This window comes from Sceloporus undulatus, chromosome 4, assembly GCF_019175285.1.
Source record: "Sceloporus undulatus isolate JIND9_A2432 ecotype Alabama chromosome 4, SceUnd_v1.1, whole genome shotgun sequence".
Taxonomy (NCBI): domain Eukaryota; kingdom Metazoa; phylum Chordata; class Lepidosauria; order Squamata; family Phrynosomatidae; genus Sceloporus; species Sceloporus undulatus.
This window is the reverse complement of record NC_056525.1, coordinates 135,590,079-135,614,781: the sequence shown is the minus strand read 5'-3', so window position 1 is coordinate 135,614,781 and position 24,703 is coordinate 135,590,079. Positions and strand designations below refer to the sequence as shown.

Sequence of the window (24,703 nt, the reverse complement as noted above, 5' to 3'; positions counted from 1 at the left end):
AGGTGGAGATCAGGGACATAAATGACAATGCTCCTGTTTTCTCTGTGAATGAACAAATACTGAGTATAGCAGAAGTTATAACAGCACCTGGCACCAGGTTCCCATTAGAGGGAGCCTCTGATGCTGATATTGGTGCCAATGCTCTGCTGACATACAAGCTCAGGCCCAATGACTATTTCACTGTAGAACAGAAAACAGATGACCACCATAACAATCCCTTAGCAATTGTTTTAAAGAAACCATTGGACAGAGAAGAGATCCCTACCCATCATTTATTACTCACAGCCACGGATGGGGGAAAACCAGAACTCACTGGCACAGTCCAGCTGGTGATCAATGTGCTGGATGCCAATGACAACCCTCCTGTTTTTAACCAGTCAGTTTACAGGATAAAGGTGTTAGAAAATGCAGCAAATGGGACATTAGTTGTTAAATTGAATGCCACAGACTTAGATGAAGGAACTAATGGGGAAATCTCCTATTCTTTTTCTACACATGTAGCACCAAATTTTCGGAAGATTTTTAGCTTAAATTCCAATACAGGGGAAGTAACAGTCAGTGGAAGGGTAGATTTTGAAGAAAGAAGTGTATATGATCTTCAGGTTGTAGCAGAAAATAAAGGCAATCTTCCCTTGTCTGGGCACTGCCAAGTGATCATCGAGGTGTTGGATGTGAATGACAATGCTCCAGAGGTGTCAGTTTCATCCCTTTCAGTGCCAGTCCCAGAGGACTCTCCACTGGGGACAGTGGTGGCCCTCATTAGTGTGTCAGACAAGGACTCTGAGGCCAATGGACAAGTGACATGCTCCTTATGGCCCCCTGGCCTTCCCTTCAAACTGACGTCCACCTTCAAGAATTACTATTCCTTAGTAGTGGCTGAGCTCCTGGATCGGGAACGAGTGGCTGAGTATGGATTGATGGTTATGACACAAGACCATGGAGTCCCATCATTGTCAGCCAGTAGTACTGTGATTGTGCCAATTAGTGACATCAATGACAATGCACCAGCTTTTGCTCAGCCCTCCTACACAGTCTTTGTAAAGGAAAACAATCCACCTGGTGCTCACATCTTCACAGTATCTGCGTCCGACTCAGATATGGCTGAGAACAGCCTAATCAGCTATTGGATAGATGAAAAACTTTGGCCTTTGTCAAGCTACATTTCAGTGCACTCAGAGAGTGGGAAGCTGTATGCTTTGCAGCCTTTGGACTATGAGGATCTGAAGCTTTTGGAGTTCCAAGTGAATGCCAAAGATGCTGGACTGCCCTCCTTGTGTGGCAACGTAACTATTCAAGTGTTTGTAGTGGATGAGAATGATAATGCACCCACAGTGACTGGGCAGAAAGAAGAGAACTCTATCCTTCTAGTGGTCCCTGTGGCAGCTGGGCACATGGTGGGTAAGATTCGTGCCCTGGATGCTGACTCAGGATACAATGCGTGGGTGCGCTACGAACTGCATGAAGTGACCAGTGGACCTTGGCGTGTGGGCCTGTATAGTGGTGAAATCAGTACTATCCGTTCTCTGGATGAGACAGAGGGGAGCAGGAGTCACAACCTTCTGGTAATTGTGAAGGATCATGGCAAGCCCCAACTGTCTGTTACAGCTACCTTGAGTGTGTCACTAGTGACAACTGCCCAGGCCATTAAAACAGATATCCGACTTCCCAGGAGAGATGAGAACTCAAAGCCTCTGGTAGACACTGTCAATGTATACTTGATCATTGCCATCTGCTCAGTGTCCAGCTTGTTCCTTCTGGCCATTGTCGTGTATGTGGCTCGCGCTGCCCTGCCCAGCGAAAGAGGCAATGGTGTATGGACCAGGCACAGCAACTCTGGTCTGTGCCAGTGAGTTAGGCAGCTGGTCATATTGCATCGCCACAGCCACATCCTGGCAGAGTGAGTGGGGATGGTGGTGCACAAGAGTGACCTCATGGTTTTCAGCCCCAACATCCCTGCTTCCTGGGGAATGGGAAGCACAGGGACCTCCTGCTGTGGAACGGTGTTGCGATGATAGTTTTTCTTCTCTGGCATTATATAATTCTATAATCCTGTAAAAGAATTTTTGTTGAACTTCACTAACACTTGGAATAATCAGGTGATGCAAAGATGATTTATGAAAAGTTATCTTTTTCATAATCTATTCAGGTTACTGCACCTGCTTTATTCTTGGTAATATTGAATCTAAATTGTGTGTCAGTGGTCTTCAGGTAAGTATTTGACGATATTTAATGTAAAAGTAGATACCATCCTTGAAGTAATTTTAGCATGGTATAAAAATGGCCACTTTTGTAATTCAAGTTTATGTGTTAGTAGGCTTTTTCAGCACAAATTCACTTCAGTAACAAAAAGTGTTGTGTGTTGTTGTGTTGTTGTTTTGTCCAGTCTATTTTTTATCTCTGGTGAATCTAATGCAACCTATCATAGGGGTTTATCTTGACAATTTTCTTCAAAAGGAATTTTCCAATGCCATCCTGTGAGGTGTGACTTGCCAGGTCCCCAGTGGGTTTTTATGCTTGATCCTGGTCTCCAGTTGTAGTTCAGCACTGAAAACACTACCACGGAGGTTATCAAAATTTCATCTCAACTGAAGTTTTATAGAAAATGCAACCCTGATAGGATTACACTAAGGTATCTGCTCTTGCATAAAGAATTAGGACCTGTATAGGCGACTGACTGTCTAAAACCGGTACATATGAGAGAAGGACATGTCATGTTGCACAGATCCTGCATGTGACAACCTATACGCAGATTATTTGCCATGTTTTCAGGCTCTCATTTACAACCCATGTATGTCAGCTTGCACACCTGGGTTTTCAGCAGGCAGATATAGAAAGTATTAGATAAGCGCAGCTGTGACAATCCTATCCTATCACTGTATGTTCATTTTTGTTATTATGTACCTTGGGTGACTCTGACACATGATGGTCTGTTAGGGTTTCTTGACAAGGTTTTCTTCTGTGGAGTTTGTCACTGCTTTCCTCTAAGGCCGAGAGATTGTGAGATGCCCAAGGTCATTCAGTGGATTCTATAGCTGAAGTGGATCTGACCTCTTTTCTCTCAAATCCTAGTCCAATATTTAAATCATTGCACACTCTACAAATAATGTATTTATTTTAATTTCCACTTTCTCCAGGGAATAGGAATTTATATGTTTTCTAGGCTTCTGTATCATCAAGGAACATTTTAGGTAGGTTAAGCGACAGCCTAGTCTCTGACCTGATGGGGCAAATTGATGACCACAGGTCTCTTCAGTTCATCCAACTACACTGTGTTTCCATAATGTAAACAAGACAACGACATGGTTAAATATTCATGCTAAATGGTTATGAATTATCATTTGGTCCAAGCGACAAGCTGGATTTGCTAGTGGTTTGCCACAGCAGTTTGGTATAGAGATTTATACCAAATAAAACAGATGACTTTCTTTCCCTGATCAAGTTTGTTAGGAATCCCATTCCACAGCTTCAATATTTTTAAAAAGGCAGAGAGTATAGAATAAATAAACAATAAACCTGTGCACCACAACAGCCTATAATGTTGTTAAACTGTCATTTTGTGAGATATTCCTGTACAATGGTCCAATGCAGGTTCTTGCTAAGGTGAAATGCAATGTTCAAGAACTCAAGGCTGTGTACATGATTCAATCAACATCAAGTGAAAAAGATGGATCCTTTAAAAAGGGAATTAGGCTTGTTGAAAATGATCTTAAAGATAGAGTCAATGAGATTTTTAACATATATTTTTGAGATGTTAATTTTAGAAGAATAAAGCGACAAGAGCATTTATTCTGAAAACATGGTGGTCAGTTATCAAAGTCTTGTATACAATGTTGTTGTTTGTGTGCCTTCAAGTCATTTCCGACTTATGTTGACCCTAAGGGAGGCAGTTTAAATTTGCTAAGTTACCCAATGGGTTTCCATGGCTCGGCAATGGATTTGAACCCTGGTTTCCAGGTCGTAGTCCAAACACTCAAACCACTGCACCACCCTGGCTTATTGTAGACAATACATTTCAAATAAAAACAAATAAAGAGCTATGTGGGAAGAAAATAGCTTGATATTTTTAAAACTCCCCATACTAGTAGTACATTTACTGATTATTTAAAAAAGGTGAAGTATCACAAGATCCAAAATTATCTGTTAAAGAAAATAGACACAAACATTGGTTGTAAAGAATCATATTCTGCTCCTACTGTTAGACTGAAAGGCTTCAATCAAAACACTTGGCAAGTATTGGTAACACGAGGGGAGCTATTGACTCAGAGTGAGATTCTGAAAGAAGATTGCACCTCCTCTCACTGGATGCACATTCTGCCTGTTTTGCTTTTGCCTTGGAAGAGCAGCATTATCTCCATTCTCAACCAGCAAGTGAATATTAGTTTTATATAGCCAGATATTTACGGAGAGATATCCAGTCCCTGGATGTGCCATGTCTGTTCTGCAAAGGGATGCCAGGGCCTTGGTGCGACTGTTGCAGCTGATGCTCCTCCACATTGTCTGGGAGACGGGGAGTGGCCAGCTCCATTATTCAGTGCCGGAGGAATCCCGCATGGCACCTTTGTGGGCCGCATTGCCCAGGATCTAGGGCTGCAGTGGTGGAAGAGCTGATGCCTCGGATGTTCCGGATGGTTTCCAAGATCAGCAGGACTATTTAGAGGTAAAATACCCAAATGGGATCTTGTTCATCAGTTCTCGGATGAGCAGGGAGGAGCTGTGTGACCGGCCCTTTGTGCACCATCATTTGAAAGTCATCCTGGATAAACCCCTCAGGGTCTTTCATGTGGAAGTGGAGATCATGATGTGAATGCAATGCTCCCATCTTTCAGAGGGTGAGGAGCTTTTGAGTATTCCAGAATCAGTGCTGCCGGGGCCCAGTTCCCTCTAGAGGGAGCCTCTGATGACGATGTTGGTACAAATGCTCAGCTGAAGTACAAGCTCGTTCCACAGAAAATTTTGCGTGAAGAGAAAACAAGGACAGACACAGTAAATCGTTAGTGCTTCTGTTAAAGAGCCTCTGGACAGAGAGCAAATCCCTGTGCATCATTTATGTTTAACAGCCACCGATGGAGGCCAGCCAGAAACTCACTGGCACCGTTCCTCTTCAGATCACAGTGCTGGATGCAAATGATAATGCACCTAGATTTAATCAGTCTGTTTATAAAGTGAAATTGTTAGAAAATGTTTGATGGAGGAATTGGTTTTAAGCTCAATGCACAGACTTGGATGAGGGATTGAAAAAGGAAATTCCTACTATTTCAGTAGGCATGTTTCTCCTAGTGTCAAAAATGTATTTTATGATTGCAGATACAGGTGAGATTAAAGTGAAAGGAAATGTTGACTATGAAGATACTAATTTATATTGATATTGAATTAAGTGAAAGACAAGGATCTCTTCCTCTGGTTAGTCATTGCATGTCCTCATAGAGTATGTACATGAATGACAACATCCGAAGTGTCAGTGACATCGCTGTCAGTGCCTGTACCGAGGGACTCTTTCATTGGAGACAGTGTGGCCCTTATCAGTGCCTCAGACAGGGACTCGGGATCCAATGGCAAGTAAGATCCTCTCTCTGGCCACCTGGACTTCCCTTCAAGCTGGTGTTCCTTCAAGAATTACATTCGCTGGTGCTAATGAGCCCCTGGATTGAGAGAAGGTGGCAGAATACAAGCTCGTGTAACAGCCCAGGACCAAGGGGTGCCATCACTGTCATCCGTATCAGCTTGGTGTACCCATTGAGGTGTAATGATAAATGACCCTCTTTTGTGCATCCCTCCTACACAGTGTTTTGAAGGAGAACAACCCACCTGGGGCACACATCTTCACTGTGTGCCTCTGATCCGGATGTGGCTGAGAATGCTCTGGTCACCTACTGGTTGGATGAGAGCTCTGGCCGCTGTCGATTACATTCCAGTGCACTCAGAAGTGGGAAGCTCTATGCTTTGCAGTCCTTGGATTATGAGGAAACAGAAGTACTGACTGGAGTGTTCAAGTGGAATGCAAAGGATGCTGGGCTGCCTCCTTGTCCAGCAGTGTGATTGTGCAAGTCTTTGTGGTGGATGAGAATGACAATGCACCGGCAGTATCTGTGCCAGAGAGCACTCCCATCATGCTGGTGGCTCCTTTGATGGCTGTGACAGATAGTAGCCAAAAATCCGAGCCTTAGATGCTGATTCAGGTTATAATGCATGGCTTCATATGAGCTGCTTGAGGCAACTGGGGCCTTGGAGTGGCAGGTTGGGAGCTATAGATACAGTGGGGAGATCACCACCACACATGCATTACGTGACATGGAGGGTGACAGTAGTATCCAGACTGTGTTGGTGCTGGTGGAGGATCATGGCAAGCCAGTGCTATCACCACAGCCACACTGAGTGTGTCACTGATGGCAAATGCCCAGGCCATGCACACTGATGGCCTTCACTTTAGAGCAGGAAGGAGCCCACAACCGTCCTGCGAGGACTAATGTTTACTTGATCTTGCCATCTGCTTCTGGTATCCAGCTTGTTCCTGCTAAGCAGTCATCGTGTATTGTGGCCATGCGATGCCAGTGTCAACCCAAGAGAGCCAATGGTATATGGTCCTGGAACAGCCACACTGGTCTTGCCAGTGAAGTGTGGCAGCTGGTCATACTCAATCGCCACAGCCATATCTTGGCAGGAGTCAGTGGGAGGCTGGTGGCAAGAATGACCTCATGGTTTTCACCCAACATTCCTGTCTTTGCAGAGTGGGGAGGTAGAAGGGAAGGAAATGGCTCCAGATTAATCTGGACAGGTAAACATCAGAAGGTTTTTTGCCTTTAATTTTACTTCTCATATGCATATAATTTTGAATTACAACTTAATGACTACTTATGATGCTTTTTTCTTATTACAGAAGATGAAAGGGCTTTTTATTTGTTTCAGTGGTTTTTGATAATCTTTCTCAGTTCCTAATCTTGACAGGTGACAAGATACATTGCTCAGTGATATTGAAAAGTTGTCTTTGTATGATCCACCAGGGAAACCAAGGGATAGTACAGACTGGCACTTTATATTGGCCTGTACACGCAATGAGGGCTGGGTGTCCACACACTCTAAGCCCTTACTGCACCACCCAGCAGCCATTCTGGCATGCCAGGTGCAGCTCCCAAGTGGTGCTGCATGGAAGGAACAGCATGACACCACACCACAGCGCTGATGACACCCCTTCGAGAACACAGAAAGAAGTGCCTTTTGGCACGGCCTCCATCCAGGGCACAAAGTGGTGGCGTTTCGCTGCCCATATGTACAACCCCTAAGACAATTTCCACGTCTTTCTGGATCTTCAGAACACAGGTCCATTTAGACCTGTATTCTGTTTTCAGCCCCAATTTATCTGGTGACTTTGGCGCACTCAGAATAAGCTTCGGAAGGGAACAACCTGAGCTCTACTTTGTTCCTGTCATCAGATACCCTCAGAAACATATTTCCATTAAACATAGAAGTTTCCTGTTGGATTCCTGGCTAATATGATAGGCCTGACACTTTTGAATGTGATTGATCCATTTTGAAAAGCCACCTAAGCAATGGTCCATGAGCTCCAAATATATGCTGGGGTTATTGGTAGGAGACTCCTTCCTCTCATCAGTTCTAAACCTGTAATGTGATTCCATCTTGTGTCTTGTAGCTCTCGTCTTATGGACATGGGAAAAGCACACAAATTTCTTCCCTAGTTTTCTTTACACCATTGTTTTGTGTACATCATGTCAGCCTTTAACATTTTTTGTATTACTTAAAACCTGAATGATGGGGAGGCGGATGTATTATGTTGTCTCACTGGGGTTTATACCTCAGGGGCAGATAACACTTTTTTTTAATTTAAAAAAATGTTTTATTTCACACATCCCTCTGGACTAGTCCAGAACCTTTTTTGGACACTTTGCTTTCCCCTGGTACCTGCACACAATACACATCTAGGTAGATTTGTAAGCCTCAGCTGCCCTCCTCTCTGGTCCCAATTGCCTTGTAAAATTCTTCATCTAGTTTTCTCTGTTCGCAGTTCCACCTTTGTCTGATAATTTACTGCCATCCGACACCAAATATCTTGAGCCTACAATCAGACACGGATGAATAAACAATATTTATTTATGAAAAATGTGAAAATGAACAAGTGGACTTAAAATATAGGCTCATAAAAGCTTGTTATGGTTTTCTGCACCCTTAATTTATTAACTTTCAGCAATTCTCAACATACGTGTGTGTGTGTGTGTGTGTGTGTGTGTGTGTGTGTGTGTAATTCCTGTCTTCTGTATCCTCCACTCATAAAACCAAGCAACCAGCCAACCAATCAACCCCATTTTCTAACTGAAGACCCTCAGTGTCATTTTTTGCTCTTCCTCCAGCTATCACATTTTCTCATCTCTCCAATTAGCCACTTGAACCATACCCTTTTACTTTACAGACAAACCTATTATGCTTACCTTTCAATGCAAACCTGTGTAAACAGTCAAACATCACAACCAGCTTTGTTGGCAGGCAGACTGTCCAACATACAGTTATCTGTTGAACATTCTTTCTTTTACAAACATTGGGCCCAAATAGGCCAAAATAAAGCTGCCTCAGGTCACTTTGGAGGTACTGTATGCTGTTTAAATGATGCATGCGTCCTAAGAGGCCGGGAGATGCACCAAAGCCATGTTCCAGTCCTAAGGACTGGAGCGCAGCTTTGGTGCAGCTTCTAGCCTCTTAAGATGCATGTGTCATTTAAACAGCATGCCTCCAAACTGACCCGAAGCAACTTTATTTTAGGCTGTCTGTTCAGGTCCGTAGTTAGCATTTGCTAGATATGACAGGCAGGAATATAATTTTGTTTTTCTGTGTGCCGATTTCTTCCCTGTTGCCCCTAGGAAAATGGTTGAGGCAGAAAGAAAGCATTTCCCTCACTTTGGTTTGCCTTGTGATGGTTCTAAAGATTTATATGCTTATAAATTGATGTGATGGATTAGTGGTGTCATGCAGACAGTTTTTTTTTGGGGGGGGGGGAACTTCTTGTAAAAATCTGGCATAATGTAAGACATGATTTTGCGGTGAACCTGGAAGTTCACAAATGAAATCACCCTTCTCCATGTATTTACTAAGTATCTAGTCCCTATCAGGACTGGAAAGGAGTAGCAAAAGGGGTAGTTTATCACTTGAGCTAAATTCGTCAATAAATAATTGCAGCATATGTTCTGGTCACATGCGCTTGCATATGATTTTCCTTTGGTCATTGTAGTAAGGACAGTCAATACTGCAGTGCAATTTTTGCTGTAAAAATTTAATTCCTTAATGAGCTTAATTCATTTTTTAATCAAAGGATAAAATAGGGAAAAAAACACACAGCTTTTTGTAAATATGCTTATAAAAGGTTTTGTAAATATAAACTCCACAATTGACTAAAGCAACTGGCCTTGATTTATGTATTGCATTGATTAATTTATGATGTTGGCTCTTAGGTTGACAAGAATTAGCAGTGATTTGCTACTAGAAAATAAACTAGAAGAGATATTGAAAGATGAAGGCAATGATACCTATTCCACAAGTTTTGTTCCACATAAGAAAGCTGATAGAGAACATAGAGAACATAGGTAAGGTATGTATTTGGACTGTATTGTGAAACAGTTATGAGAGTGAGATTGCTGTTTCCGGATGGTGAAAAGGCTTTTAACTGAATAGAGTGGCACTTTAAAAATGGCTGTTATTAGGAAGTTTGGGCTGGAATTTATAACACTGGATATCTTTATGATATAAGAAACTGTCTTCATTAATTGGTGTTAATAATGAATATTCAGATGTTAGGAATTTGGAGGAAAAAAACCCAAGGATACCCCTCTTAGCGATTAAATGTTGTTCAAAACTATGAACAGATTATTGAGTGAAATGGTTATTTTAGTGTTTTCAGTTTTGGGTTTGATTACATTTCTACTGGTCACTGACCATTATAAAGCTCTGATTCAATCAGATACAGTGAATAGGACAAAACCATATTTATACCATTAAATATTGCAGGACAAATTAATTGTTTACCTATTTTCTGTATTTGATGTATGGAAAAATAAAGTGTAAAATAGTTAACTTGAATTATAGTCCTTTGATTATGAATATTGTGTCCGACATGAAATTAGTAGCTTTACTTGGGATGTTGCTTTGAATATTTTTTAGAAAGGTCAGATGTACATTTAGCATCACAGTCATATACTGTACTTATTGATCATGTTAGCTCTGATGATAGCTCTGATGATGATGATGTCTTTTTTTAGGGAACATTCTATTCTGTCAAATGCCTTCTCAGCACTAATAAAATATAACAAGTTCTATAAAAACATATCATCCATATTGGATCAGAGGAAAGACCTATTTGCCTAGTGGCTATTCAGTTACTTTTGGGAAGTCCACAGTCATTTCATTGGCATCAGTTGAAAATGACTGGTGGCATCAACATATTGATGAAACCTTACCCCCAATCTGAATTACTTCAGCCAGTGATCTTATGTAGATATTAAAGAGTGCAGGGAACAAAAACGGCCATGAGGAACCTCATAGCTCAAAGGTTGTACCACTTTTGTTGTCTTACATTATATTCTAACACTTAGCGATTATCCTAAAGGAAGTAAAAATACAATCCATTTTTGATTCAAAAGAAATGATCAAGTGTGTTGCAGAGGTGTTTACAGTTGGAAAGACTGTTACAAGTCATCTACAGCTGGGTTGCAGTCTAAGACAATGTTTTTTATATTGCTTATTCTATTCAGCACTAAAGAACTGTAGCTATTTACGAGTTCAGATTTTCTGTCCCCTGCGTAATTTCACTATCCCTGTTGTTGCCTCTTGGATATGCCTCACTTGAATCTTGTTGATGCGACTATCTGGTTTGTTGATCTTTAGAATTTATGTCTGTTCACTTAATATCTGGAAGCAATAATAGGCATCTTTGTTATCTATATGCTTAAATAACTGGGGAGCATGCTAGTAAACCTGCTTTTTTGGCTGTTGCATAAGGAGCTAGCTAGTGTACAATATGTAACGGTTTTTGTGAGCCATTAGGATGGCCTCTGGATGCATCTAGTTGCCGCTGACCCTGCAACAGAAATTGCTTCTGATTGGCAGCAGGGATGTACCAGAAAAAGTCCTTTAAACTGTTCCCATCTGGCTGCTTCACCCTCTCCCACAGGCTCCCTGATCGTCATGTAAATATGCCAGCTGAATATGCTCTGTAAGCTTCAGATAGGATCTTGGCCAACATTTACAAATTTGGGGGGGGGGCACTAATAAATCTTTTGCACAATTCCATATTCCTTGCATGTGCTGCAGAAATATGAAGCATAATAATGAAAATATCATAGAATTTGCATCTCAGCCAATCATGTCACACACCACAGTCTCTGAGGAAAAAATTGAATTGTTAACATAGATTTGTATTTTGCTCTTTTAATTTACTAATTAATGGGGTCTTCGTGAAACCAATCATCAACAAGATAAAATGCATCTCCTGATGCCATTTTGGTAGCAAAACAGTATGATGAAAACATGGGTCTAAATCTAATTATTAGTTCTAGTTGTGGCAGATCCTTTGGATCAGTGGGACCAGTGGGATCAGTATTGTCTTACTGTTTTGCAATTGATTTAACCGCACTTGGATTCAGGGCATATTGACTTTATAAAAATAATTGCTGAGAAAGAAGGCCTCAACAGAATTGGTTGAGTAATTAATGTGCTCTAGTGCAAAAGAAGTGATTGGGTTGCTCTACAGAAAAATCAGACAAGAACTGGGATTATTTTGTTTTGATTGGCTACTAATGTAATCTATACATCACCATACAATGCTATTAAAAATGAAAGTACCCATGAAAGAAATATTGGTTTCTATGGAACATAATTTCTCTTTTGTATGGGGAAAAGAGATGAAACATGTTATTTTTGTAATGCTGCTTTCTCTTCCTCCAACTATGTTAGTTTTATAAACAAATTATTCCCTCTGCCTATGGTTTTTATGATAGACAATAAAAATATTAAAATGTAGAAAACCAAGAAACACAGAAGGAAAAAAATAAACAGTATTATTTCGGAATATCATTACAATTAAAATTTAAAAAATGGCTAGCATTAAAATTGAAATGGAATGAGATTGCCTTTGCTGCCTGTGTAACATAAAACAAAGGATCTGACAGTCTCATCTCCCCCAGGAGGCCGTTCTACAGTCAGGGTTTGATGTTGTTGTGTACCTTCAAGTCATTTCCAGCATATAGCAACTCTATAGGTTTTTTTGGGGGGGTAAGATCTGTTCAGAGGGGGTTTGCCTTTGCCGTTCTCTGAGGATGAGAGTGTGTGACTTGCCCAAGGTTACCTACCATAAGCATTAATTGCAGGAGAGGGCTCTTCACCACTATCCAAAATATCAGGTAAGATGTAAGATTCATTTTACAGATATTTTACAGATATTTTTATTGGTGTATTTGGCTAGGATTTTACAGTATAGTTTTTTGTGATTTTTTGTGATTTTTTCAGGCTATACCCGAAAAACCCACAAAAAACTATGGATGCCGCCCATGAAAGCCTACAATTTTACAGTAATCTCCACTTTAAAAAAAAACAACAGTTTGCAATAAACTCATCCTGTAATAATCACATTTTATCTATAATAGAAATTGTATAGATTATATAATAAGGAAAACAGAATGAGAAAAAAGAAGATGTGTATAATTCTTACAAGAAATGCTGCATATAATATAGCTTACAAAGCTGTATCCTGACTCTGGGAACCAGATGGGAGGAAGATTTAACTTTATAATAAGAATAAAGAATAAGAATAATGATAGGAAGACTGCTTTACCAACTAAATCCTTTTAGACAATGCTCTTTGACAATAGTTATCATTTTATTAGGTTAATTATGTTTTTTGGTGGTACTTCATGGAGATGTTGCCTGTGATGTTCATGTGAAATATTTTGATTTGGGAATCAGGAGTGTATTTTGTATAGGCCTTGAAAAATGAAAGTCTGTGATGTAAAGAGAATCTTTTCCAATGGTCATCCATCATTCCTGCAAACGACTTGCTAAACAAGTAGTCTTCTTATTCAAGCAATAGAATATGGAAACAAGGAAATCATGCGGGATTCCATTTTTCCTCCAGCAAATGACATAGTCATAACCTACATTCTTAAGCTGTAAGAAAAGATTGTTCAAAGTACTGGGCTACATGTGATCCCACAGTATTTCTGTGGCCATTTTGGAACATCCTCTACAAATGAAAATGCTCATGTGGAAGCCTAATGAGTGTATGTGGACTTCAATGGAAGACATTTGAGAAAGTCTTTAAAGGACATTGTACAAGCATCTATTGCTGTTTAATGTATTTCTGTGGCCTGTTGGGAAAACAAATGCGTGAAAAAAATCTGATCATTTTTGAAGGCATGTTGCGTCATTTCCCTAAATACCTGGAATTTTAACATGAAAATAATATGGATGAAGAATTACACAGAACATTTGGGTACATCTTCATAATGTTTTGAGATTATGGTGGCTGAATATATACAGAGAAGCATTCAAGACAGCAGATGTACTGCCAGTAGAAGCCTCGGATGGAGTGGAATCTTTATCATTGCATTCAAGACTCTTATTAGGAATCAGCACTTTGGAGATTCAGTACTTGTGATCTTGCCATATCCCCTTTTTTCTCTAAATTGTTCACTACATCACAGCTGCATATGTGGCCTACAAATATATCTTGGTCAATAAACAAAAATAAAACTAGGAAGCATATAAAGATGAGAGACCCAGCTGTTCAGATCTGGTGATATTTCAATATTTTCTTTTCAAACTGCTTGGCATAAAGTTCACCCTTCTCTTTCTCTTGATTATAACTCTGTGGTTCAAATAATTTGAAGGCCATTGTAAAACTGCCTGAGGTACGTTAGACTCCATGCAGACCTTTAAGAATAGTTCTTTTCACTGTATTTCAATAAAAATCATATTCTCAGCCACACAGAAGATGAAAAGTACATACATTCCTGTAACATACTTAACAAGAACAGTTATTCCTTCATCCAAATTTCTTCGGTGTGCTAATGTTGCTTGTAATAATTTTCACTTTCAAACAACATGCAATTTGGTAAAATCCTAACATGCACAATGTGACGAGGGCAAAAAAAATCACATTCACATTTCCATGGTCTTCAAGTGAGCAAGAGTTTCTACAACAGGCAAGCCATACCACCAGAATAATAAATAAGGAAGTTACTATTTTGAAAGGTTGTTAATATTTCAAAATCTTTTGTTTTATAGTCTAAATACTAGAAAGGAATGAGGAAGGAAAAAGAGGACACAGTAATTAATGTTTGTGGAGCAAAGTTGTGTGTTCTAAGCCCCTTCCTTTAAATTTAGATAGCTACCAAATTAACAGACTAAGGGGCCGAACAGACAGGCCAAAATAAAGCTGCTTTGGGTCACTTTCGAGGTATGCTGTTTAAATGATGCATGCATCCCAAAAAGCTGGCAGTTGTGCCAAAGTCCACTAAGGACTGGAATGCAGCTTTGGTGCAGCTTCTGGCCTCTTAAGATGTGTGTGTCATTTAAACAGCATACTTGCAAAGTGACCCGAAGCAGCCTTATGTTGGCCTGTCTATTTGGGCCCTAAGTCTCAGTAGTTGGCCTGGTTAGAAATATGCAAAGGTCCATTAATGTGCAATGAGTGACCATGACCCTGCTGATGGGAGACAACAGTGTATGACAACAGTTTTCAGTGTCAGAATATGAACAATGCCAGTGCATACTGTACTCCTAATCACCAGTAAATATGAAAATGAATGCCTCTTTCACTTGTTACATACCAGCAATAGCTGATTTTCCCCAAATTTACATTCAATAATAATAATAATAGTAAACACAAATATTCCTGCCAGATGAATCCTGAGTACATTGGGAGGCAAATATAATTCATATATACAAATATTACTACTGGGTGATTTTCTTCTTAAAAGTGTTTGAATTGGCCAGATATATATATAAGAGCTGAAAAAAGAAGCTAAAGTTAATTTATGGAAAGCATTAAGACAGACAAAGCAAAATAAATGAAGAAGTATGAAAGAATGTGAGCACTTTATGTAAAAGTTAAGGTGCATTACTCAATTGGAAATATATATATAGAAAAAAATAGATTAACATGAATTTCACATCTGCTTCTCCATTTCAAAATTCAGTCACAAGGGGTCACTGCTGCCTAAGGAAATGTATGAGAAGAATGAAAATCCAGAGCTCCTCCCTCAAAGTGACTGAAAACCCTGCCTGAAAGATGCACAATAAGGATTACCAAGCAGAGAATGCCACTGCCCTGAAATCTATACAATATCAATCCAGATGAGATCCTGAGATCTTGATCTTCAAGGAAAGGGAATTTTAGAAAAGAGGAGACAGTGCTGGGCTTTGTGTCTATCTTTGCCATGATTGCCTGGCAGAATGATTCTTTGGTGAAGCAGCTGCTGCAATTGATTCTCCTCCACACAGCCTGGGAGATGGGGAATGGCCAGCTCCATTATTCTGTGCCGGAGGAATCCCAGCATGGCACCTTTGTGGGCCGCATTGCTCAGGATCTGGGGCTGGAGGTGAGTGAGCTGGTGCCTCGGATGTTTCGGATGGTGTCAAAAGGACAAAAGGACTTCTTTGAGGTAAATGTGCAGAATGGGATCTTGTTTGTGAATTCCAGGATAGACAGGGAGGAGCTGTGTGCCAAGAATGTTGATTGTTCCATTCACCTGGAGATGATTGTGGATAAACCTCTGAGGGTCTTCCATGTGGAGGTGGAGATCAGGGACATAAATGACAACGCTCCTGTTTTTTTAGTAAGTGAACAAAATCTGGCCATTGCAGAATCAAGACTACCAGGCTCTCGTTTCTTACTAGCTGGTGCCTCTGATTTAGACATCAATGCTAATGCACTGCTAACCTATAAGCTCAGCCTAAATGACTATTTCTTTCTTGATTCAGGAAGTGATGAGGACTACAATAAATTGCCAGTACTGATACTTAAAATCCCCCTTGACAGAGAAGACATCCCAGTGCATCATTTATTACTCACAGCCACTGATGGGGGCAAGCCAAAACTCACTGGCACAGTCCAACTGGTGATCAGTGTGTTGGATGCCAATGACAATCCTCCTGTGTTTAACCAGTCACTTTACAAGATAAAGCTGGTAGAAAATGCAGCTAATGGGACACTAGTCATTAAAGTGAATGCCACTGACTTAGATGAAGGAACTAATGGCGAACTCTCCTACTTTTTTAGTAGTAATGTACATCCACAGTTCACAAAGATATTTGAAATCAATTCCAACACTGGTGAACTCAGAGTGATAGGAAAAGTAGATTTTGAAGATACTAATTTATATGATCTCCAAATTGTTGCAGAGGATAAAGGCAACCTCCCATTGTCTGGACACTGTAAACTTCTTATTGAGGTGTTAGACCTGAATGACAATACTCCTGAAATAGCAGTGACTTCTCTGTCTGTGCCAGTGTCAGAAGATGCTCCTCCAGGAACTGCGGTGGCCCTTATCAGTGTTTCAGACAGGGACTCGGAGGCCAATGGGCAAGTGAGCTGTTCACTTTGGCCTCCTGGCGTCCCCTTTAAACTTGAGTCCACATTCAAAAACTACTACTCACTGATTCTTGCTGAGCCTCTGGATCGGGAGCAGGTGGCTGAGTATAACCTGGTGGTGACAGTTCAAGACCAAGGCTCTCCGCCACTGTCTGCTAGCAGCAGCTTATTAGTTCCGATCAGTGACATAAATGACAATGTTCCCACATTCATGCAGTCCACCTACACAGTTTTTGTGAAGGAGAACAACCCACCTGGTGCCCATATCTTCACAGTGTCTGCCTCAGACCCAGATGTGGCTGAGAATGCCTTGATCAGCTACTGGATAGATGAGAAGCTCTGGCCCCTCATCAGCTACATTTCAATGCATTCAGAAAGTGGGAAACTCTATGCTCTACAGCCCTTGGACTATGAGGAACTAAAGCTTTTGGAGTTCCAAGTGATTGCCAAGGATGCTGGACTGCCCTCCTTGCATGGTAATGTGACTATTCAGGTCTTTGTGGTGGATGAAAATGACAATGCACCTGCAGTGTCCGGACCAACAGAAGACAACCCCATTCTTTTGGCTGTCCCTATTGTGCCTGGGCACATGATAGCCAAGGTCCGTGCTGTTGATGCCGACTCAGGATACAACGCTTGGTTGCGATATGAACTGCTTGAAGGTGCCACTGGCCCTTGGCGTGTTGGGCTGTACAGTGGAGAGATCACTACCACACAAGTCATGGATGATGTAGAGGACAAAAGCACCCAGATTATCCTGGTTGTGGTGAAGGACCATGGGAAGCCCCAGCTCTCAGCCACAGGCACACTGAGTGTGTCCTTTGTAGCAAATGCCCAGAGTATTAAAATGAATGCTCATCCTTCTAAGACAAGTGAGAGTTCAAAGCCCTTGGCAGACACTGTCAATGTGTACTTGATCATTGCTATCTGCTCAGTGTCCAGCTTGTTCCTTCTGGCCATTATCTTGTATGTGGCCATGAGATGCCCTTGCCAGGCGAAAGAGGCAATGGTGTATGGACCGGGCACAGCAACACTGGTCTGTGCCAGTGAAGTGGGTAGCTGGTCATATTCGAATCGCCACAGCCACATCCTGGCAGGAGTGAGTGGGGATGGTGGTGCCAAGAGTGACCTCATGGTTTTCAGCCCCAACATTCCAGTCTTTGCAGAGAATGGGGAGGTTAGGAATGGGAAGGAGCTGCTCCCTGATTCATCCAGAGAGGTGAGTCATGAGCTACCCTTAGAATTCTGGAAATGACACATTAAAACTCAATCCATCCAGCTTTGTATTTCTTTGTTACTAACTTATGTTCAGCTGTGAAGTAATTTAATTGTAAATTTAACGTGACTGTTCCATTTGTGGATACAGAGCAAAGAAAACTTAGCAAATGCATTGTTATTATCTTCCCCAGGTACTAGTAAAGGTTTCGGCATTAAATAGAAATTTTTAGAATCATTGAGTGTTCTTGCTGCTTCAAGTCAGTATGAAGCTTCTCTATTCGGGGAGTTCTCATACTTTGATCAACTATAGATTCATCAAAACCCAATAATCACCAATATATTTTTGTTCTAGCTCTGCAGGTTCTAGATTTGCAGCATAATATGGCAATAATTCTATCCAGCTTTTCATAATATACCCATTTATTATACTGAATAGTAAAGATATCAGAGTATTTTGGATCTGAGAACTATTTTTTAAAAAATGGTTTTTTTTAACATACATTCTGCCAGAAAGTTTTAAGGCTGGGACAACTGCAAAGATGGGTGATACCTGGCTTGACAGAAATACATATGGAAAGGACTAGGAGATACTAGTATACTATAAGGTCAACATTGTGATACAATGGGGTAAGAGGGAAACAAATGCATTGCAGTATGTTCATATCACATAATAGGGTCATTATTCTACTTTGGCCAGAACCTACTTGGAATATTGTATCCAGTTTGTTCCAGAGGATAGGACCTGAACTAATGGATTAAAATTACAAGAAATGAGATAACAACTAAACTTTAGGAAGAATTTCCTGATGATAAGAACTGTTCAACAGTGGTATGGTCTGCTACAGAAAATGGTAGACTCTCCTTCATTGGAGGTTTTTAAATGATTTTAAATGGAGGCTAGATGATCTTAGGCAAGTCATACTCTCTCAGCCTCAAAGGCAAACCCCCCTCTGAATAAATCTTGCCAAGAAAACCCTGTGAAAGATTCACCTTATGGATCCCCATAAGTTGGGAACAACTTGAAGGCACACAACAACAAAAACAATGAAGAATGAGAGTCCACCACTTTCTGAGGCAGTCCATTCCACTATTGAACAGCTCTTACAGTTGAGAAGGTTCTCCCAGGATTTTGCTGAATTACATGACCATCCCTCAGGGAAACATTAGCTGTGAGTTCCTGCACTGAAATAGATGTTTTCTGCGATCTCTTCTAGTTCTGTACTATAATTCTAATGCATTCTTGTGCCTTAGAGTAGTCTGCTTCACAAATTAAGGTCAGAGACACAGAAATGCAGTTTAGGTTCCACCTCTTTGGTTCTCAAATATTTACATTGTGGTTTTGTCACTATGTAAAGAGAGTACTCCTAGATCCTCCTCTGTCACTGGAGGCCCAAATGGACTTGTGACTTGGAGTGCCTGGGGCCAGCTTTGGCTGGCATGTCAGCTGTGGTCTCTCCTGGGCAAGGTTAACTTGGCCACAGTACTTGATGCACTGGTATGTTCCTGATTATACTCCTCTATAATGCTCTGTGTAGGGCTGCTCTTGAATATGACTTGGAGGCTCTATCTGCTAAAATACATATCAGCTATAATAATATTGAATATCCTACCAAAACCACAAGGTATTGGTTTCAAAGGAATTGCATTGGCTGTAGGCTATATTTCAGAGGAAAGAACTGGCAAATCCACCTCTAAGTACTCCTTGCCTAAGAAAGCCCTCCAATATTAGTGGGGTTGCTGTAAGTCAACAGATAGCTTGAAGACACATATACACACACATAGATGGAACTGGACTACTGTAAGTAATACAAACTAGGGCATTTGTGTTGCCTCATGGTAAGGATTCAGAAAAAGATGGGCTGTAATGAGACATGACTAGCAAATGAATCTCTTTTGTAGGTACTGTCTGATGTCATCTTAAATTATATTTGTCAGGGCCAATGTAAAACGTCTTTAGAAATTTTCTTAGGATATTTTAAAATGTGATTTATGTGGTGGAAAAAATTCTTCCTTGCCTTGATTAATTCTACTTGCAACAATGTAAAATCCAGCTGCCTTGTCCTAGGAAAATATCCTCTTCAGGGCCAAACTACATGAAACAACAAGGGCATTCTATGTTTGGATACCCCAACAACTGTATAAAGATTTTGTTTTTAGCTGATGGGTTGTGTGTCAAGGCTGTATCTCTTCTTGCAGTGATTTAAATCACTTACCAAAATGGAGGAAAAAAAGAGAGGCATTTTCCATCAACAGTTAATATCTAATTGCTTTGAGATGAGGGATGAAATTAAATTTGAGAAATGATATCGAGGAAGGAGTGAATCTTTTTCTTCACCTGGCCCATGGTAGTAAATTTATTTATTTATTTATTTATTTATTTATTTATTTATTTGTGGTACCCAAAACAGCGTATACAAAATGTAGTCCAGGCTGGCTTCAGTCATGGATATTTTGTGTCATGTCCAGTTTGAACCTAAGTCTCTCTGCCTCTTTCGAATGAGTGGCATAGACAAGGCTGTGATCTATGGAGGCTAGCTACACATAAAGGTGCTAGTCCTGCTGCTTTCCTTATCCTCACATCATGGATCTCTTTGCTTCTCTGTCATTGTGAGTGTGAAATGTGAAGCTGTGTTGACATTTTGATGCCCACTATACTTTGCAAGAGTGTTCTGTCCAAGTAAGAAGTGAGCTTGGATGAAAGCAGAAGTTGTCCTCCTTTTTGCTCCTTCCTTGCATGCTAAGAATGAGTCAAGTCTACTTTTTACTTTTTTTTTTGGATAGAGAAGGTAGACATGATTTGAGAAATAGCAGAGGAGAAGACCCCCTGGTATCTGTGCTGAGACTTTTTGGGTGAACTCACTGACAGAATGAGATAAATAAACAGTCTAATGCTGTAGTCCTATGTGGGAGCAAGCCAACTAAATGTAGTTGGACGTACCTCTGAAAACACATGCATAAGACTGCTGTGAAATTTCTAGGAACTCTCTCTGTATGCGAGAATGGGAACAAACAGACTTGTTCACCACCCCTCTTTATTTTGCATTAGGGAAAGTTCACATGACAGATACAGAATATTGAATTTCAATACTGAATGCCTTTGAGAATTAAATTCGTAATGCTTTATGAACAGTTTCAACCTTTTTAGAATGTCAAAGCAGACATAAAACATGGCAAATCATGTGCAGATGTATTCTACCAAGCAAAGATTGTGATTTCTGTCTTCACTTAGTGCTTTTTAAGCAGATACTAACCTCCTCCTGCCTCCACCACATACAGAACTTTAATGGTTGTTTTTTAGGGAACATAATGATTTTAAAAATCTGTCTTTTTTCAGAATCTATTTTTAAAAATTTTCTAATTACTGTATAGAAAGATCCAGTATATGTTGAAAAGCTGCAAACAAGATTTTGTCATGTCTTGGAAGTAACCCCAAATCCCCCAGCCAGCATGGCCAGAAGCTATGCTGGGTTTTACACCTAGAAAACAACCAAAATGAAATTGATATCCATGACATATAAACACTGGAGAGGTATTGGAATATTTATAATAGAAAACTTTTCATCATTACATTCAAAACATTATTCACCAATTAACTGTCTGGAAATCTAATGAAGCCATTTGCCACTGGAGATCTTGATGTCTTCTTCTTCCATCAAAACATTTCAGATCAGAACCACAGCTATGATCTTTTCACCAACATACAGGAATATATCTATGAGATGATAAAAGGAAAATGGTATTCTATTTCCAGCCATTCACACTGGTATTTTTCTATGCTGCAGTTTTTAGAGAGGTTCAGCTTAGAGTCACTATCAGATGGAAATGACTTGAAGGCACACAACAACAACAACAACAACAACAACTACTACTACTACAACTCTTTTTTTAAAGAAGCTGCTTCACATCACATTTATACTCCAGTATTTGACACAATTCTGAAACTCATTAAAACATATACATATCACTCTATAAGATGTTCTGTAGGATCCATCAGGTTTCAATATAAAATACTAATGTTTTCTTTTCCACAACAAAGAGCATAGAAAGAGGCACTGGACACCACAAAGAGAACAAAGAAGTAACCCTCCCTTCCTGCAATCGTCCCAGAAAGTAAATGTTTTGCACAATCCATTCTCATATATGAAACAATGACATTGGGTAGTATTTGTGACTTATGACAAATAAAAAGAAAGCTTAAATTATGTGTAAAAGAATAGGGGAAACCAGAAGTTAAGGAAATAATACCCTACAGGAGTGACCATAAGTTAAGCTCAAGAGCACATGCTTTCCATGCATGAAGATCAACTGCTGCATCTACAGAGAGCAGATGATAGGAAAGAATTCTGCCATTGGAGACTCTGAAGGGGAGATTATGTTGGACAAGTTGAACAAATGGCCTGGCTCTCCATGAGACAACTTCAGTTATGTCTACCTCCTGTATGAGGGTGGGAGGATGTCCTACTTTAAAGAGCAATGAAGTACCGTAAGACTGAGTCCATGAGCTGCAGTCAAAAGGAAGCATCATAATCAGGAGGAAACATGATCAAGAACAAGAGAAGAAACAGATGTCAGGTGGTCCATGGTCAAGTGCTGTAGACTAATGCCAGAATTTCAGGTGTTACCCATGGACAAATTGTGAAGCATAGATCAGTCCAGATGAAGCTAGACATGCTGGAAGCCAGGAGATGTGTTCCTCTCAACAAATAGTTGGTGGTCTCATCTGACTTATATTAGTAGAGATACCCAACCAGTGCTCAGGTTTCTGGCTGTAATTAATGGCAGCATTCTCCAGACACTTCAATTGCTGCCTCATACCACATCTGAGGGAAAGTTGGGTCAGATGCCTGAACCTCCACCTTTCCGTGGGACAGTCCTTCTTCTCTTCCTCCTGCTCCTCCTGAAAGCAACCTGTTGGCTGGTCTTCAGGGATCTACTGTGTCTCTTCCACTTGCTTGTAAGAGGCATGATAGGGAACAGCAGGCATTCACACATTCACACATTTGATCTGCTGTCATATGAGCAACAGTTTCTCTGTGCACTGGCAGTAATAACTGAACTGCGGATAGGTAACATCTTAAAACTCTTGGAAATTAACTTCATCCCAGAAGAGAAACGAGGGGGAAAAAAGAGAGAAGATGTGGTGAGTAATGTGAAAGTTACAGGGTGAAAAATATATCTTATGAGAAAGAAAGGAATATTGGGATCCCCCTCCCCAGGAATGCAATGAGGAACAAACAATAAAAACGAGGATGGAGTATGCCAGGATGAAGAAAACAGAATAATTAATTAGGTAAAATCCACCAAAATATCTGGGTTAATAAAAATAGTAATGTAAGCAAAAGAATATGAATGAAGCAGCAAAAAAAGACAAATGGAAGCGAAATACTTCTACCTGTAACTTGAAAATAACCATGGATAAAAGGAAGTGTGCAGGAATATTGCAAACGTAGTTAAAATAAAAATTCAGTCACAAGGGGTCACTGTTGCCTAAGGAAATGTTTAAGAAAGTCTGAAAACCCACAGCTCCTCCCTCAGATGTGACTGAAAGCTCTGCATGTCAGATCACACTACAGATGCCAGACAGATGCAACACCACTGGAGGAGATTCAACCGGTTCCAGAGATGCCAGTTCAGATGAGTTTTTGGAGCTCTGCTCTTCACTCTTTTAACAAAAGGGATTTATGAAAGCAAAAAGCAAGATAGTGCTTGGAGTTGTGTCTCAGTTTGCCATGTTTGCTTGGAAGGCAGCTTCTGCAGAGAGGCAGCTGCTGCATCTAATTCTCCTCCACACAGCCTGGCAGATGGGGAGTGGCCAGCTCCATTATTCTGTGCCAGAGGAATCCCAGCATGGCACCTTTGTGGGCCGCATTGCCCAGGATCTGGGGCTGGAAGTGAATGAGCTGGTGCCTCGGATGTTTCGGATGGTGTCCAAAGAACAGGGAGAGTATTTTGAGGTAAATGTGCAGAATGGGATTTTATTTGTAAATTCTCGGATAGACAGAGAGGAGTTGTGTGCCAGTAGTGTTGTGTGCATTGTTCACTTGGAAGTGCTTGTGGACAAACCCCTGAGGGTTTTCCATGTGGAGGTGGAGATTGCTGACATAAATGACAATGCCCCTGTTTTCCCTGTCTCAGAGAAGCTATTTACCATTGCCGAGTCTAGCATTCCTCATTCACGGTTTCCTCTAGAGGGAGCTTCTGATATGGATATTTCAACAAACTCCTTGCTCAATTATCAACTTAGCTCAAATCTACATTTCAAGCTAGAGGTGGTGGAAAACCATGAGCACAGTGCATCTTTATTTCTTGTTTTGAATAAGCCGCTTGACAGAGAAGAACATGCTGCTCACCGTTTATTACTGACAGCCACTGACAGAGGCCAACCACAGCTCACAGGCACAGTCCAACTGGTGATCAAAGTGGTAGATGCAAATGATAACCCTCCTCAGTTTAGCCAGTCAGTTTATAAAGTCCAGTTATTAGAAAATTCAGGCAATGGGTTATTAGTTATTAAGCTAAATGCTACTGATTTAGATGAAGGGACCAATAAAGAAATTACATACACATTGAGTAGTTTTACCCCTTCAAATGGAAGAGAAAAATTTATTCTTGATCAAAAAACTGGTGAGATCCACGTGAAAGGAAGTTTGGATTTTGAAGACAAGAATTTTTATGAAATGCAAGTTGAGGCAAAAGACAAAGGGAATCCTTCATTATCAGGACATTGCAAAGTTTTGATTGAGATTCTGGATCTAAATGACAATCTGCCTGAGATTTCAGTGATGTCTCTGTTGACGCCAGTTCCAGAGGACTCCTCGCTGGGAACGGTGGTGGCCCTCATCAGCATCTCAGACAAGGACACTGGTGTCAATGGACAAGTGAACATTTCCCTGTGGCCTT

General features: G+C 40.5%; 3 protein-coding genes and 2 pseudogenes across 3 annotated transcripts in view; all 5 read left to right on the top strand.

The window, feature by feature from the left end:
- Positions 1-1,901, top strand: part of LOC121929062 (protocadherin alpha-4-like) — a 6,270-nt gene extending 4,369 nt beyond the window's left edge. The window contains exon 2 of the mRNA XM_042464378.1: positions 3-1,901. Within this exon, the coding sequence (XP_042320312.1) occupies positions 3-1,850 (1,848 nt within the window). The 3' untranslated portion in view covers positions 1,851-1,901. The remainder of the gene's footprint in view (positions 1-2) is intronic.
- The window catches only part of LOC121927766 (protocadherin alpha-3-like), a 205,707-nt gene that overhangs the window by 97,481 nt on the left and 83,523 nt on the right, over positions 1-24,703 (top strand). The window lies entirely within an intron of this gene.
- On the top strand, positions 4,424-5,186 carry LOC121929061 (annotated as a pseudogene).
- On the top strand, positions 5,761-6,464 carry LOC121929060 (annotated as a pseudogene).
- LOC121927771 (protocadherin alpha-13-like) lies at positions 15,184-16,114 on the top strand. Its single transcript, XM_042461637.1, has 2 exons — positions 15,184-15,656; positions 15,976-16,114. The coding sequence occupies exons 1-2, from the start codon at positions 15,432-15,434 to the stop codon at positions 16,009-16,011; spliced, it is 261 nt and encodes an 86-aa protein (XP_042317571.1). The 5' UTR covers positions 15,184-15,431; the 3' UTR covers positions 16,012-16,114.

Bases quoted from the DNA above. Each gene is read 5' to 3' on its own strand.
- LOC121927771 (XM_042461637.1), top strand. From the start codon at position 15,432: ATGATTGCCTGGCAGAATGATTCTTTGGTGAAGCAGCTGCTGCAATTG. The intron at 15,657-15,975 runs GTAAATGTGCAG...TTCTTGATTCAG, and splicing joins GACAAAAGGACTTCTTTGAG to GAAGTGATGAGGACTACAAT.